Source organism: Taudactylus pleione, unplaced genomic scaffold, assembly GCF_031769625.1.
Source record: "Taudactylus pleione unplaced genomic scaffold, aTauple2 ptg000350l, whole genome shotgun sequence".
NCBI classification, from domain to species: domain Eukaryota; kingdom Metazoa; phylum Chordata; class Amphibia; order Anura; family Myobatrachidae; genus Taudactylus; species Taudactylus pleione.
This window is the reverse complement of record NW_028284751.1, coordinates 404,554-428,392: the sequence shown is the minus strand read 5'-3', so window position 1 is coordinate 428,392 and position 23,839 is coordinate 404,554. Positions and strand designations below refer to the sequence as shown.

Genomic DNA, 23,839 nt, shown 5'->3' with positions numbered 1-23,839 from the left:
GCTAAAAGAACTAGAATTATCTGCCAGTCATTCTGTACATTCTAAATAGTTCCCTCCCTCTTGTATGACATCACTAGTATGAAAGTGTTCCATAGTGGCAGGTGCAGTAGAATGTGTGAAGACACAACATAATACTATTATAATTACCATTATTACTATTAAGTATTTATTATTATCATCCTATCTTCTTAAAACGCCAACATATGAAACAAATAAATAACAAGCAAGGTCATGAAACAAGGGTTAAGATGGCCCTGCCCAAATGATCTTACACTGTAAGAAAGCGATTGTCTGGAACATCACGCGTAATTACTGCGCTGGTTACACGGGCAGGAGAACCTCTCTTGGTTTTTGCTTGCATCTCCAATGGGGTGCTAGAAAAACAAGCAATGTTTTCCTCCTGTAATTACAGGATTACTAATGATAATTAGTCTTATATTTTGTAATTCCCTTGGCGTCCAACTCTGAATAAGAACCAAAATGCGCGGAGAAGGGGAGAAAAAGAGAATATTTGGCGTCATTTGTTGAAAGTCTGCCGACATACAAGTGAGATATAACTCACAACAAAAATAGTCTGTTAGGGAAGAAAAGAAAAGAAAAAACAACAAAGTAGGATTGGTGGGTTTCCTTGTACTTTTTTGACCTATAATTGGAGTACTGCTCAGTATTGCTGCTGTTGGATATATTGGAATTGGGATCCTTTTCAGCATTGTGACATTCTCCTAGACCAAGTCAGGCATGGTTTATTTCTTACGTCTTCACTGTGTTTGTTTGATTTAGTGTTTTGTTTGCTGTGTGATTAAAATTCATCACTTTAAAGGCCATGACTAGTGTGTACCGACCTCGTAAGCGTCAGGACCCGGCGGTTTGCCGACATGGGCAAGTGCATTCTCAGTGACAAAGCGACAGCGGGGGCCATGCTGCATTCGGCAGCAAGGCCCCCCCGCAAGCCATGTCGCCCATCGGATTTGCGATGTCGCTGACGACGGAACCTATTGGGTTGACCTACTCTCTTCTTCACCATTTGGGTCGCCGGGGGAAGAGTAACATTCATCTTGTTCTCCCAAACCGCTGAGCCTGGTGCGGTCAGCGCGTTTAGCGGTCACTTACGCCGCTGAGCCTTTCTGCGGTCAGTACACACTGGGAAATACTTGGGCCGCTACGCTGTTTGTCTCACAACTAGCTGCGAACACCGGATTTCCATGCTACCGGGGATTAGATGCCAGTACTGATTGCTACTGTAACCCTTTTCGTATATAGAGGATTTCTACTTCAGGGTCCATAGGGTATCCACAGGATACCTTGGGGTATAGGTGTGACGTCAGTCATCGGGCACCAAAGAGTTACGTTTTCAGCCTCCCAGGATGCACTAGGTCCCCCTCCTATACCCCGCCCCCGAGCCAAGGCATCTCAGTTTCGTTTGGTGCCCGGCCGGAGTCGGAGGCACCCGCTAGAGGGGGGCTTAGAAGAGCCCCTGAAGCTTTTTCTTCATGCAGTTGTGGCTGCACATCTGGATGAACAGCATGGACAGTCAGTCCTGACGTTCATGCTGTCTTCCCTACACCCCGCCGGTACCAGAACGCCGGTACTGATCCGGGGATGCTGGTGGACATCTGGGGTCACAGCTAGCAGTGACCCCAGATGTTCCAGACCATGGCCGGATTCAAGGGGGACAGAGGTAAGCAGCGGGGTCCCGCGGGGGGTCCCCGCTGATCACATGGTCCTAAGTCCCCAGGCAGGGGGCTCCCTGGGGACTGGCTGCAGCGTGGAGCCAGGCGACCAACCTGCGCTTCCACTACCCCCTGGGACAGCGGACCGCAGCAGAGCGGTAGCGCTGCGGCGTCCCAGGGGTTAAATGCATGCCAGGGGAGCGCGCCTTCCCTGTCTCACAGCCGGCGCCTCCCCCGCTGCACACAGCCCTCTCTGCACTGTGCTGACTGGCCCTGTGTCAGCGCTCCTCCCCCAGGCCAGCCTTCTCTCTGCTCCTCGGTGGCCATCTTTTCTGAAGCATGGTGAACGCTGCTGGAAGCCTGCATTGGAAGCATCGTGGTCTGGGTCCCCCCGCATACCTCTCCTCCGCTGTGGTCAGGTCTGTGTATGCAGCGCTGTGTCCTACCAGGCCCTGTGTCTGTGTAGTTGAGTGATCAGTGCTGTTAGTGCAGGAATTGTTATTTCTCTGCATTGTATGTGACTGTGCTAGCGCTGCTGCCTGTAACTTTTTTTCTAAACTGTCAGCTTTATACTGTCCCTGTTTTTTCTGCTAAGCCCTTGCGGTGCGGTGCTGCAGGGTGGTCTCTCGCCTCTTAAATATATAATTGGTGAGAGGGGTCACATACGTGGTGCCATCATGTCTGAAAGTGATTTTCCCCTCTGGCTACAGTGTACTACGTGTAAAGTACCGTTAGCGGAGGGGGAGGGTAGCGCGGAGGGCCTCTGCCGGCAGTGTTTGTCTATGGCGCGGCCTCTTACGGTTACTGCACCGGTACAGGAGCCGCCCTGGGCTTGTTTCGCTCAAGCGCTTACAGCCTTAGTGGGCCAGTTAGCTCCGCAGCCCGCGTTTACACCGATGGGTTTGTCCCAGCAGTCAGTGGTGTCGTCACCCATGCAGGGTTTCCCACGACAATTGGTGGTACCCCACAGTCTCCCTATTTCCCCGCTCCCGGTTTCTCAGGAGCCAGCGTGGGTTAACTCCCTGACGAGTTCTGTACAGCACTTGTCGGATGTGTTGCAAAGGGAGTCTGTGATGCGGCCGCATAAACGGCCGGTGGCGTCTCTGTCGGCTCCTTATGAGGATGACGAGGGGACGTCTGATGATGGGGAGATTCTGGATCCTTACGATCAGGAACCTCTCCATGCTAAGGACGCTGATGCTAAGTCCAAAGTATATATTCCTGGACTTATTCGGGCGGTCCGCACAGCCTTGGTGATTAAGGACGAAGTTCCCCCAGCGGCTAAATCTAAGTATGCCTTTTTCAAAGATGTGAAGGGCGATGCCACAGTCTTTCCTCTTTCGGGTCAGTTGGTGGACCATTTAGAGGAGGCGTGGAAACAGCCTGGCAAAAGATACCAGCCGCAGAGACGCCTGACGGTGGCTTATCCGTTCGCGGATAATTATTTTGCAAAGTGGGAATCCCCTCCACAGGTGGATTCTCACGTGACCCGTCTTGTCCGTAGTGCCACATTGCCGATGCCATCCATGTCCTCCCTTAAGGATGCTACGGACCGCAAGGTGGAGAGCTGCCTGAAGTCCGCTTATTCCCTTGCGGGGGGGCAGCACGGCCGGCTATGGCCATTTGCTGGGTTGCCAGGGCGATGGAGCGCTGGGCGGATTCATTAGAGGCTTCTTTTGATTCCGACTGTCCGGCCGAACAGGCGGAGTTGATTGGCAATCTCCGTGATTCGGCCACCTACATCAACGAGGCAGCCCTAGACATTAGTACTCTGGTGTCTAGGATTTCTTCAGCAGCGGTAGCTGCTCGTCGCACCTTGTGGCTGCGATCCTGGAAGGCGGACGCAGATTCCAAAAAGGGTCTGGAGGCGTTGCCGTTTACCGGAGAAGTTCTCTTCGGTCCGGATCTGGATAAGATTGTGGCCACGCTGGCGGCAGCCAAATCGGCTTGTCTCCCGTCGGCCGCTGCTCCTTCTGGTTCTGGACCATCGTCCTTTCGGTCATCTAGGGCCCAGGGCAGGCCCAAACCACAGTCGTTTCCTCAACAGGCTGGCCCTAAGAAATCGGTCAAGCCCCGGAAGCAGGCATGGAGTACCAGGCGTCCGGCCCCCAAGCCAGATGACAAGCCTGCGGCCTGACGGTCCGGGCCTCCCTTTGGGGGATCCCAGGGTGGGAGGTCGCCTGCTGCAGTTCACCCAGTGTTGGTCGACCACTACGACAGACACTTGGGTTCTGGAGGTGGTCTCCCACGGGTACGCCCTCTCCTTCCGGCACAGACCCCCGGCTCGATTCTTCACCACGGGTCTACCATCAGACCGGAACAAGGCTACGGAGCTGCGGAAGGTATTGCACACTATGCTCCAGGCTGGAGTTATAGTGCCTGTTCCATTCTCCCAGAGGGGCCAGGGTTTCTATTCAAATCTTTTTTTGGTACAGAAACCCAATGGGTCGTATCGTCCGATTCTCAACCTCAAAGCACTCAACAGGTCTTTGCGGGTACCGAAGTTTCGGATGGAGACCCTACGGTCCATCATTCTGGCGCTGGAACCTGGGGACTACATGGTGTCATTGGACATACAGGACGCTTACCTGCATGTCCCTATTCTTTTGCGCCATCAACAGTTCCTCAGGTTTGCAATCCGCAGCGACCACTTCCAGTTTCGGGCGTTACCTTTTGGCCTGGCGACAGCACCACGGGTTTTCACCAAGGTGATGGCGGTCATGGCGGCTTCTCTGCGGCTGCAGGGAGTCCGCATGTTGCCGTACTTGGACGACCTGTTATTGGTGGCAGGATCTCCAGAGCTCCTGTTACGCCACTTGGACCTGACCATTGCACTGCTGCAACGGTACGGCTGGCTAATCAACTGGCAGAAGTCCACTCTAATCCCGTCTCGGAGGATTCTGCATCTTGGAGCCTTATTGGACTCGGGACAGCAAAGGATCTTCGTGACGGATGACAAGATCTCTGCTTTACAGTCAAGGGTGTGCAGTTGTCTGCACAGCCGCCGGGTGTCCCTACACTCGGCGATGAGGTTACTGGGCTCCATGGTGTCGGTGTTCGACATGGTGGAATACGCCCAGTTTCACTCCAGACCTCTGCAGCACCTGATTCTGTCCAAGTGGAACGGGCTGCCTCAGTCTCTGAAGTCCCAGACGATTGTGCACACCCCGGAGGTTCGCCCGTCCCTTGCTTGGTGGTTACAGACGTCCCACCTCAACAAGGGACGTCCGTTCTGGGTTCCAAATTGGGTCCTGTTGACAACGGACGCCAGTCTTCGGGGCTGGGGAGCGGTTTTGGGTCCACACTTGTTCCAGGGCAGGTGGACGCCGACAGAAGCGGAGCTTCCCATAAATATCTTGGAAATCCGTGCGGTCTTCAATGCTCTCCAGCAGGCACATCGGTTTCTCCAGGGTCACCCGGTACAGGTCCAGTCGGACAACGCTACCACCGTGGCCTACATAAACAGGCAAGGAGGAACCCGCAGTCGGGCGACTCTCGTAGAGGTCTCTCGGATCCTGGTTTGGGCGGAGCGCAATCTTCCGGCCATATCAGCGGTCTTCATCCCGGGAGTGCTAAATTGGGAGGCGGACTTTCTAAGTCGCCAGGACGTTCATCCGGGGGAATGGTCCCTGCACCCGGACGTTTTTCAACTGCTGGTGGACAGGTGGGGTCTTCCAGAGATCGACCTCATGGCGTCCTGGCACAACAACAAGTTGCCGGTGTACGGGTCTCGCACAAGAGACGAAGGGGCGTCTCTGGTGGATGCTCTGTCCGTCCGGTGGACGTTCCGGTTCGCATACCTGTTCCCTCCGGTCTCCCTTCTTCCACGGGTAATCCGGAAATTCAAACAGGAAGGAGGGACGCTCCTGTTGATAGCTCCCGCGTGGCCCAGACGGCACTGGTTCAGACCTTCAGGGTCTGTCCGTGGACAGTCCTCTGCGGTTGCCGCTACGACCGGACTTTCTGTCTCACTGTCCTTGTCTTCATCCGGACCTGACTCGGCTGTCTTTGACGGCGTGGCTGTTGAGACGGCCATGCTGCGGTCCCGGGGGTTTTCCAGCTCTGTGGTGCGTACCATGTTGCGAGTTCGGAAACCGTCTTCCGCGAGGATATACCATCGCGTGTGGCATGCGTTCTTCCAGTGGTGTCGACCGAGAGGTTATGCACCGAGGGAGTTTCGTCTGTCTCGGATTCTCGTCTTCCTACAAGCGGGACTAGATCATGGGCTTCGCCTTGCTTCTTTGAAGGTACAGGTTTCGGCCCTGTCTGTTTGGTTTCACCGTAGGATTGCTACAATCCTGGATGTGCGCACCTTTATGCAAGGTGTTGTCCGCATTCAGCCGCCCTTTGTTCCACCTGTGGCGCCTTGGGATTTGGCTGTGGTCCTGAGGGCTCTCCAAGGACCGCCGTTTGAACCACTGGGCTTAGTGGATCTTAAATGGCTAACAGCTAAGACTGTTTTCCCTCTGGCTATTGCTTCGGCCAGACGTGTTTCTGAGTTAGGGGCTCTTTCTTGTAGACCCCCTTTCTTGGTTTTTCATGGGAACAGGGCAGTGCTCCGCACTCGGCCCGAGTTTCTTCCCAAAGTTGTTTCCCAGTTTCATGTTAACGAGGAAATCGTTGTTCCGGCCTTTAACTCACCGGGTCTTTCCGTGGGTGAGGCCTCTTTGGATGTTGTGCGGGCCTTAAGGACTTATGTTGACCGCACTTCTTCGTTTAGGAAGTCGGACGCTTTGTTTGTCTTCTATGGCTTCCGTAAAAAGGGTTGGCCTGCTTCAAAGCAAACTTTGGCAGCCTGGATCCGTATGGCTATTTCTGAAGCTTATCTTCATGAAGGCCTGCCGGTTCCTCCTTCTGTGAAGGCTCATTCCTTCGTGGGCAGCTCGACGTGGTGTCTCTGCAGTCCAGATCTGCAAGGCTGCTACGTGGCCCTCTGTCCATACCTTCGTGAGGTATTACAGGTTTGACACCTTCGCCTCTCAGGATGCTTCCTTCGGGCGGCGGATTCTCCTTTCTGCACAGGAGCGTCCCCACCCTTAAAGGATACTGCTTTGGGACATCCCCAAGGTATCCTGTGGATACCCTATGGACCCTGAAGTAGAAAATATGAGATATGGTAAGAACTTACCCTTGTTATCTCTATTTCTACGAAGTCCATAGGGTTCCACAGGACTCCCGCCCTGTCGCACCTGTGCTGCAGATGGGCTTTGCTCTGGTCACCGGTTTTCCGTCTCCCTCTGGTGAGAATGTGATTCTTGTATGTGTCCAGATCTTTGTTCTCTCTCTTCCTTCTCCTCCTCCGGCCTATGGCTTGGTAACTAACTGAGATGCCTTGGCTCGGGGGCGGGGTATAGGAGGGGGACCTAGTGCATCCTGGGAGGCTGAAAGCTTAACTCTTTGGTGCCCGATGACTGACGTCACACCTATACCCCAAGGCATCCTGTGGAACCCTATGGACTTCGTAGAAATAGAGATAACAAGGGTAAGTTCTTACCATATCTCATATTTTTCCAACATAGGCAGTGAGTCTATTACGGCGACACTGATGTCAGCTATAGCTGGGAGACTTTGTAACAATTTGAAACAGTGGCCCTCATTCAGAGCCGTACGCTCTGAGCAGAGCGCACGCTCTGAATGAGGGCCGGCCTCCATTTTCATGGAGCGTCCTCCTGGACGCTCGTATAGCTGTGGGTCGAGCGTGCATTGTGATGGTCGCGATGGTCGAGACCATCGCGACCATCGAATTTGCGAGCCGGAGCCTGCGGCTGAGGTTTTCAACCGCAAGCTCCGGAGTGATTTTGGTTCTATCAGAGCCAAAATCACTCCCACTGACATCACTAGTGATGTCAGTGGGCCGGCTTCTGACGGGAGGCGTTCCCGTGGGAACGCCCCCGTCAGGGAGGCACGCCCCCGGCACGCCCACCAAAGGGGGCGTGCTGTCAATCAACATTGACAGCACGCCCCCTTTGATCGGACACAACGAGCGAAGGACTTTCCTTCGCTCGTCGCGTCTGGCGCATGCGCACGACGGAGCTCCCTCCGTCGTCCGCATGCTCAGTCCATAACATCGACCCACTTGCGAGCGGACAGCCGCTCGCGAGTGGGTCTGAATCAGGCCCAGTATTTGTCTCTCTGAGACATTTGTGTCCAGTCAGGAGCGTCTTAAGAGAGGAGGGGGCCCTTGTGCATTCCCCGTGCGGGGCCCCCTCCTCTCTCCCCGGTGGCCGGCAGCCGACTGTCGCGGCTGGCCAGCCACCGGAGCATTAGTAGACTCCGGGCACTAGAGTGTGCCCGGAGTTTACTGGGTATGTGCAGAACGCCGGAAAATGGCCGCAGCGGCCTTTTTCCGATGTTCTGAGTAGTGCTGATACCCGACGCAGGACCACGGAAAGGTAAGTTTAAAATACTATGGGTGCTGGGTATGCGGTGCGGGGCCCCCCTGGACCCGGGGGCCCGTGTGCCCCGCACACACTGCACCCATTATAGACACGCCACTGTGTCCAGTATATAGTGCACTAATTTACTATTTGCGGGATTTTCCCTTCTATAGGTCAGGAAATTGGAACCTTCCCATATTCCTCTCAGGATTTTACATATAACATTTTTGGATCCTTTCTAAGACCTGTCATAAGACAGCAGAATCTAACTCTTTTAAGCCTTTAAGAGATATGTTTTACTTGTATGTCTATGTTACTTGTATTCAAATCTTTTTTTATAGTATATACTGTAGATATCAGGTGCGCTCAACTGATTGGGATTCGTGGTAAAGAAAACTATCCTTAGACTATAGTGTAAAAACAAAAAACAATTTATTAATTTGTACAATGTCTAAATCTATATAAAAACAGGATAAGTGGTTCTGATACCTGTGTCCTATTCTTCCCTTGCTCACTGCGGGGGGTCAGTTTCTCTTGCAGGGATCAACTTTCCATCTGATCTGTGCTATAAGCAACTCTCATACGTTCCCCGAAAAGATTATTAAGCCGTCTTCAGTGAGTATTACTAATTAAACAATCTAATATACAGTATATATTAGGTACTTCTCTCCTTGTTTCACTGTTGGGTGTCAGCGTCTCCTTCAGGGATAGCTCTCCGTATGATCTGTGCTTTGAGGCCTTTATCATACGTCTCCCAGGAGAACTGCTATGCGGTCGTCAGTGACAAACACTAGTGTGTACCGACCTCGTAAGCGACAGGACCCGGCGGGGGGTTGCCGGCATCGACAAGTGCATACACATTTGACGATGCCGACATTGACGAAGATCGACGGGGGCCATGCTGCATTTGGTAGCATAGCCTGCCCTAACGATGTCGCCCGTCGGACCTGCATGCAGGTCCAACGGGCGGTGTCGCTGGCGACGCGCCGGAGCTTACATTGTCCACGACATAGCTGGTGCATACTAGACGATGTGCCCGATATGTCGTCCGAGCCGGCTGGATCGGACGACATATCGGCTAGTGCAGTGGTTCCCAAACTTTTTTGATTCTCGGCGCCCTAGAATAAGAGCATTGTTTTCATGGCACCCATGGCAAGTTTAAGTTGTTTATTGAGAGATTCAGAACACAATGGGCGGAATTCAATTGTTTTCGCGGGCTGCATCTCCCGTCTAAAGTGACAGAAGATCGCGGGCTGCTATGCAATTGTTCCAGATTTTCGTGCTACTCGCGCCCAAAGTGGCCGGGTTTAGCTGCGTAAAGCAGCTAAACCCGACCAAAGTGCTGGGCGCGACCGCGAAAAGTGAAGTTTGGGCACCCAAACATGTCACTTTTCGCACATTTCAGCTCTCATCCCCCAGGGGCTGCGAGCCGAAATGTAGCGCTGGCAGCTGCTCGTACCCGAGATGAGCAAGAATTGAATAGCTCCGTCGGGCGTGATGGGGGCAGGAATCAATTGAATTCTGCCCAATGTAGTAAAGTGAAGTAAATTGTTCTTACCTCTTATCCTTAGGCTCAGTTATGTGGTGGTGACAGGTTTGCGCTTCTGTTTGTCCACATTTTTACATAACATTGACTATAAATAATATGATTTGATGCTGGACCACCAACCAGAGGCACCCCTGTAAGTGTTCTGAGGCACCCCGGGGTGCCACAGCGCACAGTTTGGGAACCACTGGTCTAGTGTGTACCCGGCATAAAGATGCAAAATACTGCATGCGGTTATATTATTCTTATTCATACATATGCGGAGTGCAGTGCCATGTCGTACAGAACGATGCGTGATAAGCTGCGATTTATTTCATACTCACTAGGGTATAATAAGAGAACGCAGTCACTTTGATCATTTCATTGCACAATAAGCACCAGTCACTTTACTGGTCAGCAATATTGCTCTCTTGTGGTCTACTTTTCCTTTAGTTTTACATCTATTGGGACCTACCATGAATATACATCTCGGTGGTATATTTACTAAAGTGCAGGTTTATTAAGATGGAGATGTTGCCCATAGCAACCAATCAGATTCTAGCTATTATCTTCTATAAGGTGCTAGATAAGTGATAAGTAGAATCTGAGTGGTTGCTATGGGCAACATCTCCACTTCTAAAAACCCGCACTTTAGTAAATTCCCCCCCTGGTGTAAGGAGAAGATCTGAATATATATAATTTCTACTAGCATTAAACACAGTCCAATGTTTGGAGAGGAGGCTGCAGGATAATTTAGCACTTGCGGATCGCAGCCTGCTCACCCGTCTGTTTAATGAGTGCTGCTGTGAGAGGTTTGCTCCCTGTGCTCGTCACGTTTCCCTGGCAGCATCACCTGATTTTTCTTCTGTCTGTTCCTGCCAGCTTCGTATGGATCTGCGCTGTTTGGAATTACTTAGCATCGCCGCTTGCTACATTCTCATGATCTATAGTTTGTCTTCTGCACCTCAGCCCTTGGAAAGCCCCTTGAAGGTCACGTTTCTGAATTGCATGAATTTACTTTGGCTCCAGAGCTGCAGATTTACTAATCTCTTTATCAGAGCACGGGTAAGGGGTGCACTGAGACCCCTCATCTGATGACAGACGACACCCACCTCCCACCTCATCGCCCGGCAGCTCGTTGCGTGCTGTTCAGAGACACCTACACATATTCTAAATAGCTTCTATATATTATACAGTACATTGATTATCTGCCTATTGGCTCGTGTGGTCACAGCCTGTCTCGCTGCCCATACAGCACCAGGCTTTTTGCGCCAAAGCTAAGCGCAGCCGGGTCGGGGGGTGACAGGAAGTGCCTTTATCGGGGGGCCATGACTTCTCTCTGTGGTCCTGTTATCAGCTATGCTATTAGAGTCTGTTGATGCCAATACATGTCAACGGATAAGATAACCCACCCAACTTGCCCCATCACAAGGAGTCCATTTGGGCAGTGCCACCTTTATCTTCTGCTGTACAGCTCTAATTAATATGTTACTATAGGCGGGTTGTACTAAACTGAAAAAATGTGGTATACACCCGAAAATGCAATATTCGGGGATTTCATCAAATTTCCCTTATGTACTAAGCACCAGAATGCGATGCCTCTTCAGGTGGCGTTACCCAATAGAAGCCTATGGACTTCTTTTCGGGACGCCCCCTGAGAAGGGATCCAGATCCCTCCTATCTCCCTCCGAGGTGCGCTTGTCCTTCTGCACATGCGCAGTAAGGCGCCAGAGGGACTTTTGGGTGTTAAACCCGGAAGTCTCTCTATCCGGGGCTATCGCAAAGGATAGCTCTTAATGGAAGAGCTGTCCTTTGCAATTTAAATCGCATTTCTAAGTACATATCAGGGTAATTAACTCCGGTATGTACCCGATAAGAGGCGGGATGTACCGCATTGTGGATGCGATGCTTAGTACATCCTGCGCTATATAGGATAATAATTAAGCAGACTGTTTAGCCGAGCCCTCCTCACATTCTCATTTAGATCACATTTATTTATTATATGTTTATTTATCATACAGAGTCATACAGAGAGGTGAAATGGCCCTGCTCATAAACTTCCACTCTATAGGATAACAGGAGTTTTTAATACATGCGAGGAAGTACTACATATAGCTTATTGATCCAGCCAGATTGCAAGGGCTAATAATTGCTTAGTGAGAACGATGATCCAGTCACACAGCAATGATGGCCAGATGATTGTGTAGATCAAAAGAACACATGTATGTTTTGTGTGAACTGTGTAGAGGGGAGTTAATTGCATAGAATTGCCTAGGGAGGTCAAGTGGGTGGTTCAGGAATTTGATAAGCTGCCTATGAGTTTTCAGGAAACGCTTGAAAGTTTATAGACAAGAAGGAAGTCTTGTGCGTGGGAGGGCGTTCCACAGAGTGGGTGCAGCCCGAATATAGGGCCTCATTCAGACCCGCTCGCAAGCGGGTCGATGGTAGGGCACTGCGTACGCGCGGCGTGCGCGAGCCCCGACGCGAGTGAGAAATTCACTCGCTCCGGGGCTCGCTACAAACGGGGCGGCTGTCGATGTTGATCGACAGCTCGCCCCGTTTTGTAGGCTGGTTGGGGGGGGGTGGCTGGCCAAACGGAGGCATTCCCGAAGGAACGCCTGCCCTTTGAGGGCGGCCCTACTGACATCACTCGTGATGTCAGTAGTGAGCTTCCTGCTCTATTAGAGCAGGAAGCTCACTGGGGCTTGCGGCAGACGAGACCCTATCACAAGGGTCTCGTCGCAAGCCCGATGGTCACGACCATCGCGACCATCACCTGGCCGCTCGCAAAAGCTCGCTTTTTGCGAGCGGCACTGAATCAAAGCCATAGTCCTATAACCGTGACTGGGAGCAGGTAATTAGTACGGATGAGAGACGAAGATCTTGCGCAATGTGGAGGAGTCAGCCTGGGAGATATTTTGATATTTGTAGTTTTGTTGATGGGCTTATATGGTTGTAGAAGTATTTTATATTGGATTCAGTAAAATGCAGCCAATTAATGTAAGGACTGGCAGAGTGAACAGCGGGAGAAATGCGTTTTGAGGGAAATTCAGTCCAGTCACTGCATTTACAACAGATTGTAGGGGTTAAAGTGTGGTTCGTGAAAGACCAGTTTTCTTAGATGTATGTGATAGGATTTGGAAATCCAAGGAATGTAAAGAACAAAGGACAGTTCAAAGTCAAGGATAACACCTAGGCAGCAAGCTTTGGGGGGATAGGGTTTATTACTGCCTTGCCAGTACCATTCTGTTGTTTGGTCAGAACAACAACTGAACCTCTTGACCACATCTGCATGCCTCATGGTTGGCTGATTACATATTTGCATGAAGGAGCAGTTGTTCAGGTGCAGACATGTCCCTTTACTTGAGTTACGACATTCCGGGCACCGTCTTTGTCGTGCAGCCTTTCATTAATTTTTAAGTATTCCGATTTATTTTCCAGCTGCAACGCTCCCACTGCTCCCTGCCCGACTAATTCCATTCTAGCATCTGATTCCCCGGCAGCACGCAGATAACTAATTACATTTAGAGCATCCCAAGGAGGCCATGCAATATTAATTCCTATTTGCTTGCGTCCTGAAGGTCATTTTAGGGAGGATTACCGCAGCGGATGATAAGCATTGGGTTTAGTTTTCTTTTTTTTTTTTTTTTTAAAATATATGTTAACTCTTCGCCGCCTGGTAAGTTGCGGTATTTTATATTTCATGCCTGTAGCTGTGGGGGTAAATAAGAGCACCAGAGACGTACATTCACTTTAAAAGGCATGTACACAAACTGCACTACAGATAACTGCCGAAAGCCAGGTGTTCCCATGGCAACCAATCAGATTTTAGTAGCAGTTTGTCAAATGCCTTTTAAATAAACAAAAGCAATTATTTGGCCGGTTGCTATTGGCTACACAACTCTTTATTCACAGCTACATACCATGTCCACGATCCGCAGTGACCCTGCCCCAATCTGCTTAATCATGCCCACGTCCTTCCAACTACTTTGTGGTGAAGTCATATTCGCTTACCCATAACCCATGCCCCTTTCAAGCTCTGTAAAATTTGACTATTGAAAGTTATAAGGGGCCCATGTATCAACTCTAAACCTCCCCTTCCGTAGCCTAACCCTAACTTTCCCCCTCGCAGCCTAACCCTAACTTTCCCCCTCGCAGCCTAACCCTAACCCTCCTCCCCCGCAAAACTAACCCTAACCAACCCCCCTTCCACAGCCTAACCCTAACCTTCCCCCCACCATGGGCGTTTCTAGAGAGGAGGGGGCCCTTGTGCAGTCTCCTACACGGGTCCCCTCCTCTCCATCCAGCGGTCGGCTGCGCGGCCAGCACCGCACTTGTAGACTCTGGCCACTAGAGTGTGCCCAGAGTCTATAGCGCATGCACAGGTCACCGGGAAAATGGTCGTGGTGGCCATTTTCCCTGTACTGCGCATGCGCAAATGACTGGAAAATGGCCGCGGCGGCCATTTTCCAGCCGTTTTTACAGGCGCAGACACCAGAGCTGACGTGGGACTCCGGAGAGGAAAGTTTTATGGGTTTCAGAGAGCGCGGTACCCGCACACCCTGCACCCATTATAAATACGCCCCTCCCCCCCCCTGCAGCCTAACCCCTGCCCTAAACCTAATACTTACCGTCGGGATTTTGGCGCCAGGATTCTGACCACCGGCATCCTAATTGCCGGAATGCCAACTACATCCCTATTTGGGGGGGGGGCCCGCAGCAGATATTGGAGATGTCCCCATATTCAATCGCAAGAGCAGCCCCCATAGGTATCTATGAGAGTTACTTAATTGCTATATTTACCATGCTCCGGAATGCAAAGTATTGCAGAGCTTGTCCCCGGTATCTTACGGCATATTCAGGTGATGTTATAGTCATTATAACCTATGAGCTACACTCTGCAGTGTTACAGAGGGAGGGATCCTGGAGCAGCTAAAGTTACTCTACTGAGCCTTGTATAGAGTCTGCATCCAGAGTCTGTCTCCGTTATGTCATAATGCCATTACTGTGCTACAGTCGTCTGCTCTTCCCTACCCCATTCCACCTTTCCGCTATTAAGGCGTCGAAGGTGTAAATTGTACATAGCATTCACCAACGCCAATGGTTTATGGTCTGAATCAGGGTAATGAATGCCCCCTTTCCTCCAGATCCTGTTATTTTATTTTTATCATAAATTTATTTTGTTTTTAAATTAATATGTAATTGTCCCTCACCGTGGAGGCAGCCCTATTGGAAATCCGTGCCCAGTCCCCCCTCTCCCAAAAGAACATTTTCGCTATGGGGCACAGTGATAGAAGAGGCACATTTTGAGCATCGCAATTCTAGTTTAGGAAGTGTGTGACCGAGCGGAAGGAACATCATACAATGCAGCGACTGTCGGGACTGAGGGCCTGATTCAGAGCCGGATGCTATTTGCGCTCGCTCGGTCAGAAAAAGGGGCCGGCTATTCAAATTGAGCGCTCGCTCTTCGCGGTCTGTTGACGCCTCTATGTCTGAGCGAGCGAACGAGACATGCGCTCACTATTTTGCAAAGACGCCCCCTGGCCGCTCGCATCATACGTCAACTCCGTTATTTATTTGATTAATCGAGTACATCGAAAGGCGTCTGAACTGCTCGCAGTGCTTGTGGTTGGATTTTCCAACCGCAATCATGCGAACAGTTCAGGCTAACAAACAACCAAGTGACGTGGTCGATGACGCTGCTTTGTTAATTATGCACACCCTTAAAGCGCCCGTTTTGGCCGTTTGGCACGCCTGCGTTCGGATCTCCACTCCCCGTTTTCAAGCACCTTCCCCTGTTACCACCCACAAACGCCTCATCCTGTCACTCAAATTAGCACGCACTCGCTATTTAGCGAGCGCTCGATTTCCGACCGCAATGACTGGTTGGCGCATGCGCATTACGACCCATACGCATGCGCAGATGGGCGAACATCGCTCGGAGCGAACGAGCGGCCGCTTATGAGCGGCTCTGAATCAGGCCCTGAGGCCGCTGTTAAACAGCGGGAAATCTCTTAGCTCACTCTCTATTTTTGCAATGAATGAAATAATCACATGTTACTCAGTGTAATAAACCAGCGCTATAAATCAGAGCTTCAGCATTCTCAGGCCTGGCTGGGTAGTGTTAGTTTGGCTAGTTATTTAAAAACGGTTTCTGTTGGAACGCCCACACACATAAATTGCAGGCACCTTTCATAAAACACTGTAAAGGCTCGCACAAAAGGTGCGTCGCGGATTGTGCGGCAGAGTATGCCGGCGGTGGCGTGAGAATGAGACATTTGAGCGCAGAGAGGAATAACAATCTGTGAAGTATTTTTTTTTTATTAAATATGAATTTAAATAAATACTCAGAAATAGCTGCCTGTAATGGTTTCTGACGAGCAATAAGCCTGAGGCAGCCTATATTAAGCACAGTGTCTAATTTAACAATAGACGTTACTGAATGCAGTTATTTAGTCATAGTCATATCAAAAGTAAAGAAGTCTTTGAATTACTCATTTTACAATAGTTGAAAGCGGATCAACAATGAATAACATTACAGAGTAAAATCCGTACGGTCTTACCTTTATGTATAGCTCTGCGTACCCAGGGATCCAGTCAGTGTTACTCACTGCATGCTGCCATATTTTACATAGCAAAATCCGAGGGAGCCCTAGCTTTACTGAGTGTCCGCTTTACACACTGTCAGAGTGACCCACTAAAGGGGAACATTAATTAGAACAGACGGGAAGCTCGTTTTGCAGAGAAGTTTTCTTCTAAGAATAAAAATCTGAAAAAAAAAAAAAAAAAGACCAGCGTCGGTTTCTCACCAGCGTAGTGGAGTATTTTAATTCCAACAAGGGATTATAATCACTGCACATCAAACCACCACTTTATGTTAATTAATGTTGAATTATAAAGGGCAACGAGGTTAATACATTTGAGATCTGCTTGGATTCTAAGTACATTCATTAAAGTAACATGTCTGCAGTGCACACACAAGCTGTGATCATTTGTCTTGTGTATAAGGTTTATGTACTTATTTACACGCTGAACGTTGGAGCGTTATACTTGGAGAGTAACCTCAAAAGATGCTAAAAGCGAAATGTTACTGGATAACTATGTTAATATGTAGATCTTATGTACTGTATGTATTAGTTATTCTTGATCCCTAGATAGAAAGCAGTGTCATTATTTATTCATTACTCTCCATCATAAATTTGTCGTTCCATGGCTTAGTGCGATATGCAAATGAGCGTTGCACTGTAGGATGGTTAATTTGCGTAAAGTGGCAAGCAGAGCATTTTGTCTCTTGTTGTATTATTTGGTCATTTGGATTTTATGTTGGGAATTCAGCTGTCTACAAGCAAAGTACTTCCCGGTTACAGTATATAGGGTGTGAGTTTCCCGGTCTGTTATTCCAGGAAGGTGCATACAGAGAGTAGAGCATGTAACGGTGTAATGGTTAGCGTTACTGCCTCACAGCACTGAGGTCGTGGGTTCAATTCCCACCACGGACCTAACTGTGGAGTTTGAATATTCTCCCTGTGCTTGCGTGGGTTTCCTCCGGGTGCTCCGGTTTCCTCCCACACTCCAAAAATATACTGGTAGGTTAATTGGCTCCCAACACAAATTAACCCCAGTGTGTATGTGTGTGTACATGTGATAGGGAATATAGATTGTAAGCTCCACTGGGGCAGGGACTGATGTGAATGCCAAATATTCTCTGTAAAGCGCTGCGGAATATGTGTGCGCTATATAAATAACTGGTAATAAATAAATAAATAAATAATGTAATGTAGCCCCTGATGCAGAATAGCAGAAATGCTCAGCCATATTAAAGTGTTCCCAGAGCCAGCATACAGCACAGGCAGGAATGTTCTAGACCAGGTTCTCCCAAACTCAGTCCTCAAGTCACCCTAACAGTCCCGGTTTTACAGATATCCATGCTTGAGCATAGATGGTTGAAGCAAACTGAGGGCCTAATTCAGACCCGCTCGCGAGCACTGAGTGCGCGCAAGCGGGTCGATGGTGCCCTAATGCGCATGGGTCTCGCACCAGACGGAGGCGTTCCCATGATAGAGCCAGAAGCACTCCTGGGCTCCAGGATCTCGTCTCTCCCTCCCTACCGCAGGGTCTCGTCGCAAGCCCGATGGTCGCGATGGTCTTTACCATCGCGACCATCTTTTTGGCCGCTAGCGAGCGCTCTGGTCAGAGCGTCCGGCTCTGAATCAGGCCCTGAATGAGGTACTGATTAAGTCACCTGTGCATATGCATGGAAATCCTTAAAACCTGGACTGTTAGGGTGCCTTGAGGATTGAGTTTGGGAAACACTGTTCTAGGCTGAACTAATATTCATAAGATTGCAACCTGTCAATACACTAGGCACCCATGGCATCACTTAGACGTAAAACACTTTTAAAACGTGCTGATATTAGAGGCGCTCTCTCAATATTGCTCACACCCAGCTCCAATCCTCGTCTCTCCCTCCCTCCTGTGCTGGACCCCCAGGATCTCGTCTCTCCCTCCCTCCTGTGCTGGACCCCCAGGATCTCGTCTCTCCCTCCGTCCTGTGCTGGACCCCCAGGATCTCGTCTCTCCCTCCCTCCTGTGCTGGACCCCCAGGATCTCGTCTCTCCCTCCCTCCTGTGCTGGACCCCCAGGATCTCGTCTCTCCCTCCCTCCTGTGCTGGACCCCCAGGATCTCGTCTCTCCCTCCTGTGCTAGACCCCCAGGATCTCGTCTCTCCCTCCCTCCTGTGCTGGACCCCCAGGATCTCGTCTCTCCCTCCCTCCTGTGCTGGACCCCCAGGATCTCGTCTCTCCCTCCCTCCCTCCTGTGCTGGACCCCCAGGATCTCGTCTCTCCCTCCCTCCTGTGCTGGACCCCCAGGATCTCGTCTCTCCCTCCCTCCTGTGCTGGACACCCAGGATCTGCGTCTCTCCCTCCCTCCTGTGCTGGACCCCCAGGATCTCGTCTCTCGCTCCCTCCTGTGCTGGACCCCCAGGATCTCGTCTCTCCCTCCCCCCTGTGCTGGACCCCCAGGATCTCGTCTCTCCCTCCCTCCTGTGCTGGACCCCCAGGATCTCGTCTCTCCCTCCTGTGCTAGACCCCCAAGATCTCGTCTCTCCCTCCCTCCTGTGCTGGACCCCCAGGATCTCGTCTCTCCCTCCCTCCTGTGCTGGACCCCCAGGATCTCGTCTCTCCCTCCCTCCTGTGCTGGACCCCCAGGATCTCGTCTCTCCCTCCCTCCTGTGCTGGACCCCCAGGATCTCGTCTCTCCCTCCCTCCTGTGCTGGACACCCAGGATCTGCGTCTCTCCCTCCCTCCTGTGCTGGACCCCCAGGATCTCGTCTCTCCCTCCCTCCTGTGCTGGACCCCCAGGATCTCGTCTCTCCCTCCCTCCTGTGCTGGACCCCCAGGATCTCGTCTCTCCCTCCCTCCTGTGCTGGACCCCCAGGATCTCGTCTCTCCCTCCCTCCTGTGCTGGACCCCCAGGATCTCGTCTCTCCCTCCCTCCTGTGCTAGACCCCCAGGATCTCGTCTCTCCCTCCCTCCTGTGCTAGACCCCCAGGATCTCGTCTCTCCCTCCCTCCTGTGCTAGACCCCCAGGATCTCGTCTCTCCCTCCCTCCTGTGCTGGACCCCCAGGATCTCGTCTCTCCCTCCCTCCTGTGCTGGACCCCCAGGATCTCGTCTCTCCCTCCCTCCTGTGCTAGACCCCCAGGATCTCGTCTCTCCCTCCCTCCTGTGCTGGACCCCCAGGATCTCGTCTCTCCCTCCCTCCTGTGCTGGACCCCCAGGATCTGCGTCTGCTGATGTCAGCAAGTGCTGGATCCAAGTGACTTTGCCTGAGCCGTAGGTATACTGCGTAATTTTCTGACAGCCAGTTGCCGACCTGGCGCGCTTCCTGACCGTTCCTGTCTGTCACTGATTCTGAGCTTTAGCTGGAATCTCCAAATCTGCGCTCCCCGCCCTGTCTCTCCTCTGGTTTACATGTTTCTGTCAGTCCCATTGTTACCTGGCCCATTGCGTTTCAGCTGCTGCCTAGCGGGGCGAGCCAGGGAGCCGCGACCTGTGGGTGTTCCGCTGCGAAGACCGTTCCTTATTACTTTTTTCGTTATGCTGCTTATTAGTGTTCATTCTACCACCCTGCACCGGTCACAGCCTGTGCAGTGCATCTTTCCTGTCTGGGGTGTCACTCTCTGCTCCAGTGCTTCTAGCTGGAAACAGTTAAGAGCTGATTGGTTGGTACTTTATTTCCGTCCACTTTATCTCTGTCCAAGGCTTAGTGTATAGACCCCTTAGTCAGGCACCTCAGTCCTTGCCCAAGTGGAGCTTACACTCTACATTCCCTACCACATGTACACACATACTCACAAGGGTTAATTTTTATCCAAACCCAGGTAACCTAACCTAGGACCTTGTTCAGGAATTCAACTCCTGACCTCAGTCCTGATAGACAGCAATGCTAACCACTACGCTACAACGCAGTACACTGTCTGTTTTGCATGGTCGCCTGACTGAGCCTTTTGGCTATGTCCGCCATAAATTTACTGGGTGAGCTGGTTGGGCCGAAGCATGAAGAAACCCAAACCCACTCCCCATTTCTCGCCTGGCTCCATTTTGTGCTTTCTGCCTGGAAAATAACGTCATTGTGGTCACCTTAGAAAAAGAATCAGATTTATTAAAGGCTTCGTGTCAGCGGCGCGTGCCCCACTACAGGCCAGATGTTCGTATGCGTTGCAGAGAAACGCGTCAGCTCATTTATGTGGTTATTTACATTTTTCAGTGTTGTTTTTATACATATATTAGAGCTTTTACTAGCACTACTTATGCTATTTTCCATTGTATATCATTCATCGGCATATTAGTAAAAAATCGTAAAAAAATATATAATAAAAATGAAGGTACAAGAAAGAGGTCAGGATACCGATAGCGCTCCTGTTATCATGCATTAATGTGTGAATATTTAGGGGTCAATTTACAAAGAAGTGTTAGGAGACAGAGTAAAAAGTGATAAGGTGCCAGCCAATCAGCTCCCAACTGTCATTTTACAAACACAGCCTGTGATATGGCAGTAAGGAGCTGATTGGCTGGCACCTTATCACTTTCTTATCACTTTTCACTCTATCTCCTAACACTGCTTAGTAAATAGACCCCTGTGTTATTTCGCTCTCACCTTTCTCTCATATTTTGGCTTTACTGGTAGCTGGTAAATAATACCATTGCCATTCTATGCCTTGGAGAGGGCAAAGACTCTGGAGGCACTTTCAGAACTTCAGAAAGAACTATGGACAATTGGGCATAAGAATGTAAATGTCATTGCAAAAGCTTATCACGTGTAGTTCACCATCTGGCAGCTTCTCTGCTGTGTGATTGTAGTTGCCTCTTATGTTCCTAACAGCGCTGACATCGCTTTGAAAGTTCAAGAAATCACTTCTTAGAAATATTATTTTGAATATGTATATATTATTTTTTATTGTTTCCATTGGTACAATTCCCCTTGAAGAGAAATGTCAACATCAAAGTCAGTAACTTCAGTATTTTTTTTTATTAGACGCAATGTCTATATGCAGCGACTTTTGTATAATATTTAAACAATGTCTGATTATACCATAGTTTAGAAAGGATGATATTGATTTTTCCACTGTCTTCGGGGCATATTTACTAAAGTGAAGATGTTGCCCATAACATATTCTACTCATCATGTATCTAGCAAATTCTAGAAGATAATAGCTAGAATCTGATTGGTTGCTATGGGCAACAACTCCACTTCTAAAAACCCGCACTTTAGAAAATCTACCGCTTATGTTTGAAAAACAACATACTCATAGCCGTCTCTGTGACCCTTTTGCTGCATACACAGATAAAAAGGACGATATAAACGATAACGATATCGTTTGATCGTTTATATCGTTCTTTTTTTGCCCCCTTCAACGACCAAACGATATCGACCATTGCCCGTGCATGCAGGCCTACCGCGGGTCATTATAGTAGTTTGGTGGTTGGTGCATGTGCTGGATGTTTGATATCGAACATCCAGCACATGCAGGACGATCAGACAACAATATCTGATCGTGGTCTGATCGTCCCGTGTGTACGGACCATAAGGCTTTGTACATACGGGCATTTATCTAGCATTAATGTGCAACGGAAAATGGTCGTTCAAATATAAGGTGCACCTGCAATGTACAAAGTTGATCCCATTGAAAATATGGTCTGTGGGCCTCATTCAGAGGCGGTTGCAAGAAGCGAGCGCTCGTTCTGAATGAGGGCAGCCTCTTCTATTTTTAAGTGCAGCCTCCTGGTCGCTAGCTAAGCTGTGGTTTACCACCCACAGTTTAGCGACCGTCCAGGGTGATGGCCACGATGGTCTTGACAAACGAGACCCTAAGGTTGGGTCTCGGCAGCCGCAAGCCCCAGGGAACTTCCTGCTCTGATTGAGCAAGAAGCTCCCCACTGACATCACTGCTGATGTCAGTGCGGCCGCCCACAAAACGGTAGGCGTTCCTAAAGGAACGCCTCCGTTTTTGAAACCATCCCCCCCGCCCCGCCTACAAAACGGGCCGAGCTTTCGATCAACATTGACAGCCGGCCCTTTTGTAGTGAGCTCCGGAGCGAGAGAGATTCTCTCTCGCTCCGGGGCTTGCGCATGCACAGTGCGGCCGCTGCGCGTGCGCAGGGCCTAGCCATTGACCCGGTTGCTAGCGCTCAGTGCTTGCGACCGGGACTGAATGAGACCCTGAGGCCATATTTCCACCACTTATGTCATTTTGCAGCTCACGACAACAAGCAGTTTTGCATCAGTAGGTTATGCTCTTATCCCGTGCTCAACAAGAAAGCTCCGAAGGCGCCCAACTCTTCCCGTGAAAAGTAAAACATTTTGAATATGCCGCCATCTTGGTTGGCAAATCCGTGCACTTGCCTGTAATAACGGGTGCTTATGCTGACGTCACAGATCTGGACTCGCACTGCGCTTACCCGTCACCTGCTCATGGATATCTTTGTCTGGTCCTTACAAATATTTGCCTTTTGCTGACACTTGCTCTGAACTTTCTCTCATTGTTTTGTCTTTGCAGAGTCAACTTTCCCAGGCCCTAAACGGACTGTCAGACCGGGCCAAGGAAGCCAAAGAATTCCTCGTCCAGCTAAGAAACATGGTCCAGCAAATCCAGGTACAGTTCTCAGCTGACAAAGAATCAAAGCAAAAGGTTAATACACAATTTGTAATGATTACTTCTTTTTTTCACGCATTGAAACTTGTACTGATTTTTTTCTTCCATGACGCATCGCTGGTCGCTGGTGTTCCAGGTTTATGTCAGGCCAGAAATATTTATGTTTCAGTATAGCCACCTAAATTAGGAAAACAATAACTCTAATTCTCTATATAAAGGGGGTTGGGAGGGTTAGTGCGCTTTTGGCTAAAACATCTGCCGCCCTATGTGCACTCATGAAACAGGCCACTCCCACTTGTGTCACATGTATCTATTCGAAAGCATTCCATGAAAGAATTAAGAGAGCCTCATTTATCAACGCGTTTTATCATACACAAGTGTTATTATGATAAATGGTGCTCCAGCCAATCAGGCTCCCAACTGTCACTTTTCAAACAGATGACAGTTGGGAGCTGATTGGCTGGAGCACCATTTATCATACGCAACCAGTTTTAACATAAGCAACCAGTTTTTAACACTCGCTATGCGCTCGCGAGTGGGCCTGAATCAGGCCCAGAGTCTGTACAAGGAGAATAACTCACAATTTAAAAATGTCACTGAATACTCCAACTGAATTATATTTCTGTTTTATGGTCCTGATTCATTACTGATGGCAACTGTGATTACGCATGCAGTCGGCCGATTGCGGCGTTCTGTGCATATGTATGCATCGCGTTGTGCGCGCACGAACACTCCACTGCGATCGGGACTGCGATCGCAGTGACTATGCAGCCCCTTCGCAGAGTGATTGACAGGAAGTACCGTTTGGGGGTGTTGACGGGGTCGGGGGAAACGCAGGCGTGCCTGTGCGTTTAAAAACGGCGTTACAGGGGCGTGCATAAATTAGCCACTGCGATGCCATACGCAGCTCGGGCTTTCACTGCGTGCAATGAGATTAGTGATTCCTGAGTAAGGTCAGAGCTTGTGCAAACGTGCGTGAGGCTGCGATGGTACTCCATGTTACCGATGGTTTTGCAGTCTTGATAAGTATTACTGATGTGTGTAAGGTAAGGGGACGTCCTTGTGTTAGGCTGCATATGGAATTGCGAATGCAATCATTAGCATATCTTTGC

The 23,839-nt window shown here is 50.0% G+C and overlaps 1 protein-coding gene across 13 annotated transcripts in view; it reads left to right on the top strand.

The window, feature by feature from the left end:
- The window catches only part of TRIM9 (tripartite motif containing 9), a 122,223-nt gene that overhangs the window by 42,153 nt on the left and 56,231 nt on the right, over positions 1 to 23,839 (top strand). For 7 of the 13 annotated variants that reach the window (XM_088444156.1, XM_088444151.1, XM_088444148.1 and 4 more), the window contains exon 2: positions 22,632 to 22,763. In XM_088444156.1, the coding sequence (XP_088300282.1) occupies positions 22,632 to 22,763 (132 nt within the window). The remainder of the gene's footprint in view (positions 1 to 22,631; positions 22,764 to 23,839) is intronic. The other 6 variants (XM_088444160.1, XM_088444154.1, XM_088444158.1 and 3 more) reach the window with 1 other exon arrangement.